The sequence below is a fragment of the Mastomys coucha genome, unplaced genomic scaffold (assembly GCF_008632895.1).
Source record: "Mastomys coucha isolate ucsf_1 unplaced genomic scaffold, UCSF_Mcou_1 pScaffold23, whole genome shotgun sequence".
Taxonomy (NCBI): domain Eukaryota; kingdom Metazoa; phylum Chordata; class Mammalia; order Rodentia; family Muridae; genus Mastomys; species Mastomys coucha.
In genome coordinates, this window is record NW_022196906.1 from 112,481,056 (window position 1) to 112,493,509 (window position 12,454).

The following is a 12,454-nucleotide window of genomic DNA, read 5'->3' on the forward strand; positions in this document are numbered from 1 at the left end:
GGTCTACAGAGTGAGTTCCAGGACAGCCAGGGCTACACAGAGAAACCCTGTCTCAAAAAAAAATAAAAATAAAAATAAAAAAAGAATGACCCTGAGCAAGCCACGGGGAAAGCAAGCCAGTGGACAGCAGCTCTCAGTGTTCTCTGCCTCAGTTCCTGCCTTGTGTCCCTGCCTCGGCTTCCATACATGATGGGCTGTGAGCTGTAAGATAAAATAAAGCCCTTTTCTCCTCAAGCTGTTTTAGGCCAGTGTTTCGTCACAGCTACAAACTAGGTCCTAGAAGTCTTCATAGATACACAAGAGCACGTGTGTACCTGTATACCTACAAGCATTGATTCCTAAATTGTTGTTTAATCTTCAACTGTTAAAGCCCTTAGCATTCCTTAGTCTCCCACACACACACAGAGGTGGGGAGAGGGAGAGGGAGAGGGAGAGGGAGAGAGAGAGAGGGAGAAGGAGGAGGAGGAAGAAGAGGAGGAAGGAGAGGAGGAAGAGGAAGAGGAGGAGGAGGAGGAAGAGGAAGAGGAAGAGGAAGAGGAGGAAGAGGAGATGGAGAAGCATTTAACTGGCTTTGGAAAAATCACACTTTCTCCAACGTGTAGTTGACGGTGAGAGTCTTCTGAGGCAGGTATGCACCTCTGATCTACATCGGTCTAAGAGTTTACCCTTAGCATCCAGCTCAATGGCTTTCTAATGTCGATTACAATTCACTAGCTTCAGGGTAGACTGTGGGCGTTGAAAGACTTGCTTCTCTTCATCTAGCCCTGCATACCAAACCCACCCACATAAGAGAGGTCTCCACACTGCTTCCAGGTCCCCTTGCTTAGCTCTGTCTCTGCTTAGTGGCTTCAGTTTCCCCAGGTCAAACATTTGGGCCCATTCCAGAGAAGGTGAGCCACTGTTGAAGAGTCTGTTTCTCCTGCGTCATCGACGTAGATAAATGTTCTGTCCTGTAACAGGGTGCTTTGCTGTCCTCTCTGGGTGGCTATGTCTGTGGGGATGACTGGAGACCAAGTGAGCAAGCCCAGGTCCTGGGCCCGCTGCCTTTGTGTCTGTGCAGAAAGGGCCTTCCTGGGAACACAGGAGGCTGGAGGTCATCTCCAGCTCCTCCCAGGTCCCTCCATCCTCTGCTTCCTGGACAGCTCAATGGAGACAGGGCTGTGACTCATGTTTCTTGGGCTCAGCTCTACTGGGGTCAGCCACTTGCCCCTGGCTCTACCCAACCCAGCTTAGGGCATCCCTCCAATTCAAGTCTAGATTAGCAGAACAACATGTTTACATTTTTATTTGAAGGAAGATTTTAAGTATTTGACGATATTAGCACAGCTCTCTGTATACTAGACCCTTAGCATCTGTAAGGTATTGTTTCTGAGTTTGTTCAGTATAGACACAGTCTCTCATATTGCCCATGAGCTTGAACTCTTGATCCTCCTGCCTCCACTACCTGAAGGGTAGAGTTTCAGACATATGCTACCAGTTCATGAGGAACCCAGGCCTTTAGCACGCACACAAGCACTCTACCAGAAGAACTACACACCCAGGCTCCAGGATGTTGTGTCTTGTTTCCTTTTACTGAGAAGGATCAGGGTATCTGGGCTTAGTCATGGGGGTTTCAAGCCCCCACGGCTTGCTGTTGCTGCATCCGGAAACAGATGGGTGCTTAGGGACCTTAATAAAGCTGCTCACTCGGCGTCAGAAAGCTTCGCTTTGCTCAGTGGCCCTGAGCACAGGAATGGTGATTTCCCATCGCTGTAACCTCTGGGAATGAGCTGTCTCTTGTGTACTATGTGATGGCTCTCGGGTCTTCAGAGATAGCCAGTGATGGTCATAGCGGAGTGGCATGGACTGAGGAGCTGGATGTTCTGTCCTGGTTCTCCTAAAGTCTACAGAGAACACAGCGTTGCCCAGAGGAGAGTCCGTGTGGAAAGCCCAGAGGAATCCGTGCCGTGGGTCTTCCCCTGCTCATCGCACCCTTGTATGTCCTTAGATCTTGAGGTTAGTGGCATTGGCTCTGGAATCTGGATTCTCAGCACTCAGAACACAGAGCCTTTTCAAGTAGTGCTGAGTAGCACGCAGGGGGCCTGACTGCTAGGAGGTGGGAAGGCTAAACAAGAAGGCCAGGGATACAGATTCAGAGTTCAGGACCTTTGTGGCAGGAGAGCCACCCATGCATGGTCCTTACGCACTTCTATCTAGGTGTCTAGTCTAGTGCAAGTGTGTGACCAGGCAGCAGAGCACAGAGCACAGTCAAGTACAGTCGGGTAAATGCTACCAGCCTGCTGTGCAGGGCATGTGGGCAAATAAACTCATCATCTTTGTGATGGGAAGTAGATCACTCGTGTCTTGTTACTTATACCTGTAAGGTCACCCGGGCAGAGAAGCTGAGGAGGCATCTGGAAGACTGCAGGTTCCTAGGACATCCAGGAAGCTGTGCCTTCCTAGAAAAGAGTAACCAGGCCACCGTTGTCCCCGAATATTTGTGGTCAGAGTGGGACAGGAGGCCAAAGGGAAATACACAGTCCTGCTTCAGATTGAGAGAGCTCATGACAAAATCTAGAGGTTTCTGTGAGGCTGGGGTGTGGCTTATCCTCTAGTAGGGATTTCTGGGTAGTGGCGTCCAGGCAAGGACTCACATTTGCCCTCACTTTAGAGCTTCCAGGGAAGGCAGGTCCAGACCTAGTAACTTTAGAAACGTCTAAGCTCCTGCTAGTATGTCACACGTACACCCCCAGCCCTGGAATAGGACAGTGCCAGCTTGTGCCCACTGTTACGTGAGGCTAGTGTGCCAGTGACAATTTCCCCTGTAGGACATTAGCCTGGGCCAGGATGGGGCTGTCTTAGAAACCTTGCCTCTCAGCGTAGGGAACACCCTTACAGTTTGGAAGGCATTGATGGAGGCATGGTGATGTTTCTCTGTGAACTGTCTTTAGAGCATCAGCCATAGAGAGATGCTGAGTGCTTTGAAAAGAATAACATTTGCATATGATTGCTATTGTGTCAAATTTATAAGGCTGAACAGTGTCAGGCAAGGTGGTCTCATTGGGCTCTCGTGTCTGAGTCTCCTCGATTGTCTCATGTTTCAGAGTTATAGTCACAGGGCTGGGGAGAAGCTCTGCCTGTAAAGTACCTAGCCTGCAAGCATGAGAACCCACGCTTCACCCCCAGAGGGGCGCGGTGGTTTGGGCTCGCCATCTCAGAATCACTGGTGGGCCAGCCTAGTGTAGCCAGTGATCTTGAGGTTCAATGAGAAGCCACGACTCAAAAACCAAAGGTGGGTGGCTCTGGAAATGTAGTACCTGAGGCTGTCCATTGTCATTCACACATGTTCTCACATGTGCGCCTGTGTGTGTAAGCCTGCCTCCAAACAGCAGATCCAAAGAGGAAGACATACACACATACATGCAAGAATTTCGGTAGCTTGTTCGGTGGCTTTAGAGTTTGTACGGTGAAAAAAAACATTTTTCCAACATTCCAAGCTTTATACCTAACTTCTTAAGTTGTACATTTTGATCTTTTTTGCTGTTTTCTATTTTTAAAAAGACTTGTTTTATTTGTGTATGTGCGTGTGTGTGTGTGTGTGTGTGTGTGTGTGTGTGTGTGTGTGTGTGTATGTATGTGTATGCATGCATGCATATTTGGCTATCTTAGGGTTTCACTGCTGTGAACAGACACCACGACCAAAGCAACTCCTATAAAAATAACATTTAATTGGGGCTGGCTTTACAGGTTCAGAGGTTCAGCTCATTATCTCTAAGGCAGGAACATGGCAGCATCCAGGCAGGCATGGTGCAGGAGAGCCTGAGAGTTCCACATCTTCATCTGAAGGCTGCTAGAAGAATACTGGCTTCCAGGCAGCTAGGATGAGGGTCTTAAAGCCCACACCCACAATGACACACCTACTCCAACAGGGCCACACCTTCTAGTAGTGCTACTCCTTGGGCATATACAAACCATCACTCCGTGTGTGTGTGTGTGTGTGTGTGTGTGTGTGTGTGTGTGTGTGCACGTGCATGTGTGCACGTGTGTATGTGTGTGTATGCACGCGAGTGTACTCACATGTGTGCAGGTGCCAGGGGAAGGTGTATAATCCCTTGGGAGGTAGTTGTGAGCTGCCCAGCATGGGTGCTGGGAATTAAACTCAGATCTGGAAGAGCAGTGGCATCCTTCCCTGCAGAGTCATCTCTCTAGTCCCACACTGTGCTATTTGAAGCAAGATTTATTTTCCCTTTGTACCATTTCCATGCCCTGCAATTGATATAGGATTTCTTTCTTTGCCCATATCTTCTACCCTCAGCCCCCAGTGTGAGATTTGGGGCTGCTTCTGGTAGTCGGGGAATCTTCTGCATAGTGACTGGACAGGACAAGGCGGGAGGGTCTGAGGTTGGCCTCACAGAGGAGAGGTGTAACTCAATTAACATTCTGGTGCAATTTAGCCGGGATTAATGGCCACTTACTGGCTCTGTGGTGTGTTGCTGGAAACTGAATTTCTCCCTCTATTTCCCCAGAGTCTATTTTCCCTTCCGCCTGGAGCGCACACTTGGAGCTTCAGGAACCCGAGTCCTGTTGCAATCACGACTTCCTTGTTCCTCAGTATTATTTATTTAGTGTCTTTCAAAACATAATTCCATTATCTTTAATGGTACTAGAGACTCACTAAGAGCGTTGGGGACAGTGCAGGGGTCACCAGGTTATTTTCTGGGCAGCCCCAGCCTGCGAGTCTCCAGCTAGATTATTGCCACACCATCGGAAAACCTCGAGGGTCCTTGTGTGTCTTTAGCTCCTTCTCTTTACCCCTGAGATGACTTCAGTCAGTCAACCTCTTGATCTTAAAAAATCAGTCACTTTGCCAAACTCTCACTAGGCCAGAGAGATAAAAGAACGTGCGTTAAGTAGCTCTGTGGCCCCTGGTGACTCTCATTGTCTCTCTGAGAATTGGTACTCTTAGCTCTTAAAGAGTGGAGAGATATGTTTCAAGGGACAGGAGACCCAAGGGAATGATGGGAGGGAGAGAGGGAGGCCAAGGCTGGAACCTGACAAATGTTCCTCAGGTGGCCTCCCTGTTCCTGCGTGACTTACAGCATAACAACAACAGAAATGTCCCCTGTGCTGAATGGTGTGCATGCGGCTGCATGATCAGTTATGTTTATGTGTGTTAGCATGTTCACATGTGTGAAGTCCTGCATGTGGAAGGCGTAAGTCAGCCTCATATGCCACCTACCTTGATTTTTGAGACAGGTCCCTCACTGGCTTGAATCTCACCACGTAGGGAGCAAGGGTTCCTCTTGTGTCCACCTCCCTAGGACCAGGATTATACATGTGCATGTGCTCTGCTCTTTTGGAAGCTTGGTTTCTGGGGACTGAACATAGGCCCTCGTGATTCTACAATTCAGCTAATTCCCCAGGCCTGGCTCAGTTTCCTTCTGGCCCCTGGGGCTCTCTGTGCTTCTTGTACATGGGACAGATGGGGCTTAGTACACGCTGGCTCCGCACATCTCAAGAGTGTAACTACGTGTTGGGGTCAGTCCTCTCTTCTTCGGCCCACAGGTAGACAGCTCGCTTCTGGTTGCTCAAGAAAAAAAGCAGACTGCCAGAGACTGTCCTGAGTGACTCTCTGGGAGGGTTGGCCTCCTTCCAGGGGACTCCACATGGGAGTGTCCACAGTCTTCCATTTCTAAATCCTGTTTTTACCTCCCTGGGCCCTCTGGGGACCTTAATCCTCTCTGAAGTCAATGGAGTAATTGTCACTACCTCCTGGCTAATGACTGTGGCTCTCACTCCCCTTTCTTCTCATGAATGGCGGTAGTCCTCTGAGGCACTTGGCAGCAGGGCCACCTGATGGCTTCCGAGCCTTGGCTTTTGAGTCTTGGAGTCCTAAGACTTCCTTCCTGTGCCTCAGCCTGGACTGTATGCCTGGGCCCAGCCCAAAGAGGCAGGCGGGAAGTGGCCAGATTGGCACATGCCTGACACATACTGACATGGCTGTGGTCTGCTTTTCTCCCCCTTCCTCCAGAGTATAAGAAGAAGTATGGGGAGGAACATGGCTCCTGCCAGGCCGGAATAGCAGGCTTCTTCACCGAGGTGGGTGTCAGCCCCATGGCTTTTATATCTCTTCCCTTCTTGATGTTTGGTCCTTTCCATTTTGTGGTTGGGGTGGCCCCTGGAAATGCGATTTCTGGTGTCCTGGGTAGTGTAGATTCTGGTGTGAATCTCCACAGTGTCTACCCAGAGTCTACATGGAATCTCCACAGTATCCTGAGTGAGTAGCTTCTGCTGCTTCTAGCAGGGGACAATATTTAAACCTGACGAAGGGCACCAGCTGAGCTGGAACCACTGGGTGGAGGGCTGGGCTGGCTCACAGGGAGATTTCTACAGACGTTGGCTCCATCTGAGATCTGTGGAAGAAGCCAATAGCAGTTTGAAGATATGTCAGTCATCTGGGTGTCTCCTCATACCGTATCTACTTCCTTAGCAGAGAGATTCAATTTTACACACATCAAGCTTTCCAGTCCTTGAATTCTGAAAGCCTCTCCTCTGGAATGTGCCCAGGTGATAGGAACAGAACGATTTTTTACAGCTAGGACATTTTTTTAGGCATTGTTTTCTCTATTAAAAAACATATTTCCTTATTCTGTGTATGCACACATGTGTGTGGGTGAGCCTATCATGGCTCATGTATGGAGGTCAAAGGGCAACTTGCAGGAGTTGGTTCTCTCCACCATGTCTGTTCCAGGATCAAACTCAGGTCTTCAGGCTTTGAGCCAAGTGTCTACTTGGACACAGAGCCATCTCAGTCCCAGGGCATTTTTCTTATTTGATGCTCATCTTCTGTAAGTTTGTACATTTTTATGGCTTCGAGCCACATGCCATTCCAGGATTGGCTTTGCAAGCAGCGGCACTGTCAGTGAGTTTGTCCAGGTCAAAGATTGAAAGCGCCTTTGCATCCCAAGCTCATCTAAGTCCTGTTTAACCCCTAAAACACATCCCAGGTGACTACTTCCTTTTGCATCACCACCTTTCCTGCTGATGGCCACTATGCTTCCAAAACAAGCCACCAGCTCCATCTGTAGACTCACTGACCCTGAATTGTCTTCCACGATTCTTAAATCTTTTAGAAAAGATTATATAAATTATGTGTAGATGCATGTATAGGCAAGTGAGTGCAGTGTCCACAGAGACCAGAAGAGGGCGTCAGATCCCCTGAAGCCAGAGTTACAGTTGGTTGTGAGATGCCTAAGGTGGGTGCTGCAAACTGAAAACAGGTCCTCTGGAAGAGCCCTAAGCATTCTTAACTGCTGAGTCATCTTTCCAGGCCCTGTTGTGTGTTTATTTGTTTGTTTGTTTGCATTTATTACTATCAGATATGCATAATATACATTGTCCCATGTAGCCATTTTAAAGCCAGTGGCCTTTAATGAATTCACAGTGTCATGTAGCTGTCACTACTATGGGAGTTTTTTCACTCCAGCCTGGGTCCTTCCTTGAGTGGTACCATATGTTTCAGCCCAGCAGCCTGAGGGATTTTGCAAAGTGAAACCTGACCTTCTGACCCCATGGCCTCCTATTACCTGGAAGACAGAAGCTCACATTCTACATCACGACCCAGGTCCTGACTCCCAGAGGCTCTGTGCCTTTTCTTCCTGGAGGGACGTGCACCACATTGATGGGGCAGGAAAGGGAGCATTCTCTGGCCCCGGGGCTTTCTTTCTGAAGAACATCTTCACAGTGTCCAGAGTGGAATTTCTTACCTTGTTTTCAGAGAGGCTCTCTAACTCAAAAAGAAGGCAGTAGGTGATGCGGAGGCAACAAAGAAACAATAGTTTCACCAGCTGCATTCTCAAACTAGTGAACACCAGGTGCTTCGCTTCCAACCCTGCCTTCAGTAGCTTGCCATGCTCGTTCACACCAGTGCCTTTCCCACTGTGCTTCCAGCCCTGCCTTCAGTAGCTTGCCACGCTCGTTCACACCAGTGCCTTTCCCACTGTGCTTCCAACCCTGCCTTCAGTAGCTTGCCATGCTCGTTCACACCAGCGCCTTTCCCACTCTCTTCTACCAGTGTGCCCCAGGATCTCCATAGATTTGGCCCAACACAAAATAAAAATGCATTTAAAACATTATACAATTTACTTTTGCAAATTTATCACATTTGTACCGTTCTTAAGCATGCATGCCAAGTCCTGTTGCAATGTCAAAAGGATGGACCTGCCTGGTTTACACAGAGTTCCACACTGGGTTCTGTGAATGGCACCACCATTTGTCATAGCTCTTGAGGTTCAGACGAGAATCTCCTCCTACCTCCCTCTTTCCAATCCCACAAGTCTACAGTCCATCGGTGGGACACGTTTTCTCTCTGCATCCTCCCTCCCCACCCCAGAGCCCTCGCCATTTTTACCCATGCTGGCCTACCAACAGGAGTATCTGTCTCAGAGCCACCTTCTCCTTGCTCAGATGTCCAGTGCCTTCCCATCTGCTTTTGATGAAACCTAAACTCTGCCCTTCCCTCATCCTCCTGCCTCTCTGGCATTCTACAGTAACATCTAAAGGTGTTCCGCAATTGAATTTTGGTATATCCTGTTTTCGGCATGAGTACGAGGTACTGGGCTACTCACAGAGCTGCTTCAAGAATATTTTTGGACACAAAGGCTGGCCTTGGGCAGAGTAAGGCCTCGAGTGACTCAGCTTGGGGTGATGTGGAGATATTTCCCTTGAGGATAGAGGAGGGGGTTTATTCGTGGCAGAAATCAGAATTCATTAAGCTCTTGACCAGGAACTGAAGGACAAGGATTCATGTTGGGGAGGTGTCTTTTGGTCTGGTCAGCTGGTATATTGGAGAGGGTAGGACATTAGAGATGGTTAGAAGGGGACTTGCAAAAGGTGGGGAGGGCAGGGATGTATAGGAGCAGCCTGGGCAGTAGTGTAAGCTAAGGGTGACCAGGAGGAGGGAACAGGGACTTGGAGCCGGAGAAAAGCTCTGGGCCTTGTCATGGGCCCCCTGGGCTCTGCAGATAAACAGGAACAGAGTGCTCAGAGCACAGTAGAAGAAGATGGAGCTTCAAGTGGGAAGACCCCTCCCTCTACCACATAGTTCTCCAGCCCTCGACATTGTCTCCTGGCTTGCCTGGGTCTCGGCCTTAGCTTTGGTTCCCAGGCTTTGGCCCCTGCAAACGGCAGTTCTTTGAACTCTCTGCCTCCCTCATTTCTGGAACTTCAGCTGTCGGCAACTGAACAGGAAATGGAGTTGAAAGGGTCAGGCAGGCTGGTTCCCCTCCTCTGCCCTCCGGCTGACCTCCGCTCTCGGCTGCCATAAGCTGTAGCTTGCTGGACGTGGCCACGATGGGTCAGAGAGTTCTCACCCAAGCAGTTGGCTTGACCTGCGCTCAGTGTCCCCAAGGTCATCAGACCTCTTCAAGTGATGAACGCCTCATACCCTTGAGGATGAAGGACTGCTTTAACCGCTTTGTGACCAGAATGCCAGAGGTGACATACTCCAAGCTTCTAGAGCAGACGTGGGCTGGCCCACCATGGGCCAGGGGACATTTCTTGGGTCAGATTTAATAGTATGTGGTGGCAGGCAGACAAAGGCTGGTGGCTCCTTCCAGGCACATCTAGGTGACCCTGTACCACAAAGGGAACCGGAGAAGGCCCACAGTGTTTATTGAGGGCCTGGATTTAGGCAGCTACGACTTTTGCTTGTGTGCTTTTGTGTGCCACATTGGCATTGCTTGTGTGCATTTGTGTGCCACATTGGCATTGCTTGTGTGCATTTGTGTGCCACATTGGCATTGCTTGTGTGCTTTTGTGTGCCACATTGGCATTGCTTGTGAGCATTTGTGTGCCACATTGGCCTGGGCTGTTTCTTGCATGACAGAATTTAGAATCAATCACACTTTCCTGACATTTGAGAATGGCACGGAAAAGGATCCAGCCACCAGCCACGGTGAACAGAAAAGCCCAAACCCAAGGACGCCCAGAAAGGCGGCATCTCTCTTGAGTAGAAAGGAGCATCTCCTGGTTTGGCTGAGCACGCCGGCTTGGAGGAAGATGAGACCGTGCGATAAATAAGAGGGCGAGGAACAGCAGCTCTGTCTTCCTGTTTTAATCTTTAAATTTTATTGTTCTTATTATTATGTCTACACATGTGCATATGTGTATATAATACACATCCGTATGTGCGTCTATGGAGGCCAAGCGTCAGCCTCACGTGCTGCCGTTGTTCCTTGGGAGCTGTTTACCTTATTTTTTGAGTCAGGGTCTCTCAATGAAAGCCCTGAAGTTTGCCAGTTAGGCTGGCTGACGAGTGAACCTCGGCCTTTCTCAGTGCTGGCATCATGGGTCCGTGCCTCTATGCCTGATGTTGGGGTCTGGATTCAGGTCCTCAGGCTCTTGGGCGAGTGCTTAGGAGCTGGCTCTACGGGCGCCTTTTAAGGAACAAGACTACTTTGTTTATGCACTTTGTAACACTTAAGAGGCGACAGGAGATATTCGGCATGTCCTTAGTTTTTCTTGCGGATGAAGGCAATCACAGAAAAGCATCCTGTGCCTCACCCAGGGCCCTGCAGAGCCTTTGCTGACTCCTCCTGCTGCTCAGAGCCTCCGTCTAGAACAAGCTGCAGATGAAGAGAGTTGTGTATACAGCCGCTCCTAAGGCCATCGCTCGTGTTCCTCTGTGCCCCCTGTGCTTGGGCATTGATTACAATTCCTTTTTAAGCTCCAGGCCAGAAAAATAGTCTCTCTCCTCTAAGGAACTCATGGTTTATCTTTCAAACACCCTTTGAGAACTGGCAGTGTTCTCACAGCGGTGTGAGGGGAGTAAGTGGGTGGGTGTCTCAGTCAAGGTTTGAGCAGACATCATGACCAAGCCAACTCTTATAAGGACAACATTTAATTAGGACTGGCTTACAGGTTCAGTGGTTCAGTTCATTATCATCAAGGCAGGAACATGGCAGCATCCAGGCAGGCATGGCGCAGGAGGAGCTGAGAGTTCTACATCTTCATCTGAAGGCTACTAGGAGAAGACTGGCTTCCAGGCAGCTAAGATGAAGGAAGGTCTTAAAGCCCACGGCCACAGTGACACACATACTCCAACAAGGCCACATCTCCAAATAGCACCACTCCTGGGCCAAGCATATACAGACCAGGACAATGGTTGAGCGATTGTGCATTGTGGCACGGTTTCCTGGTGAGCATGACACTGAGCTGTTCTCATGAAGGAAGAGATAGAGAGAAGAGAAAATGGCTTCCCATAGTTCTGCAGACCAATGAGGAAGGGGCCATAAACATGTGGAGACTCAGCCTCATGCTCTGTGTCTGTGTATTCATCTAGATATGTCACTCAAAATTCTATAATCTCAATAAAAACTTGTGTATCTCGAGACAGTCTCTCAGTTTCTTGCATCTCCTGTTATAGTTTTTATTTTATTTTACGTAGTTATTTTCTTTTTCTAAAGACTTACTTAGTGTCTGCATGTGTGCATGTGCACCATGTGTGTGCATGCTGTTTTTTTTTTAATTATTAACTTACAAAAGTATTAGGTTTCATTGTTATTTTTTTTTCTGATGAAATTGTTTTTGTTGTTCCTTTCTCTATCACTCTGACCTTTCCATATTTAAAGTTTTACTTGTTTATCATTGTGTGTGCCACAGCACATATATGTTTGGTGATCAAGGGCCACTTTCAGGAGTCAGTTCTTTACTTCCACTGTGGGTTTTGAGGGTGGAACTTGGGTGGGCAGGCTTTTGCAAAACCCCTTTTACCAACTGAGTCACTTTCCTGGCCCAACATCCCCTGCAACTCAGGTTAGCTTTGAACTCAGTATGTAGCCAAGGCTGGCCTTGAACTCCTGCTGGGATCATAGGAGTGCACCACCATGCTAGGCTTGATGTTGCTGTATTCTCAAGCACTGTTCCCTGGAGTCACGTGATTTAGGAACAGCATCAATTGCTCACCATTCTGTATTTTATCTTAGAATGAAGCTGGGGTGCGGGGAGGGGGGTGTCTATACAGCTGCTTTGGTGGCCAAAACAGGAACTTGGTCTGTCTCTCATTCTCTCTCCTTGCTTAGTAATTTCATATTTAGGCCTGAAAATCCTAGCAACATGATAGACTCCAGATTGCCCAGGACCTAGTACCATATGTGTTGCTGTAACAAGGCATTTTGAATTTCTTTGCTTTGACTATGGCTCTTGATGTATCACCTAATTCTCTCTGTTCCCCTTTGGATTTCTCTCTCTAGGAGCTGGTAGTCATGGGTGCCCCAGGGTCGTTTTATTGGGCTGGGACCCTCAAGGTGCTGAATCTCACAGACAACACGTATTTTAAGCTGAACGATGAAGCGATTATGAACAGACGGTATACTTATCTGGGTGAGTGTCTGGAATAAGGTGGATCGTGCGGGATCTCCATCAACAAGAGCTCATGGGCTATTGCGGGATCTCCATCAACAAGAGCTCATGGGCT

The 12,454-nt window shown here is 48.7% G+C and overlaps 1 protein-coding gene across 1 annotated transcript in view; it reads left to right on the plus strand.

The window, feature by feature from the left end:
* Itga9 (integrin subunit alpha 9) overlaps nucleotides 1–12,454 on the plus strand; it is a 312,929-nt gene that overhangs the window by 42,901 nt on the left and 257,574 nt on the right. Inside the window, exons 5-6 of the mRNA XM_031345861.1 lie at nucleotides 6,011–6,078; nucleotides 12,231–12,360. Coding sequence (XP_031201721.1) covers nucleotides 6,011–6,078; nucleotides 12,231–12,360 — 198 coding nt within the window. The remainder of the gene's footprint in view (nucleotides 1–6,010; nucleotides 6,079–12,230; nucleotides 12,361–12,454) is intronic.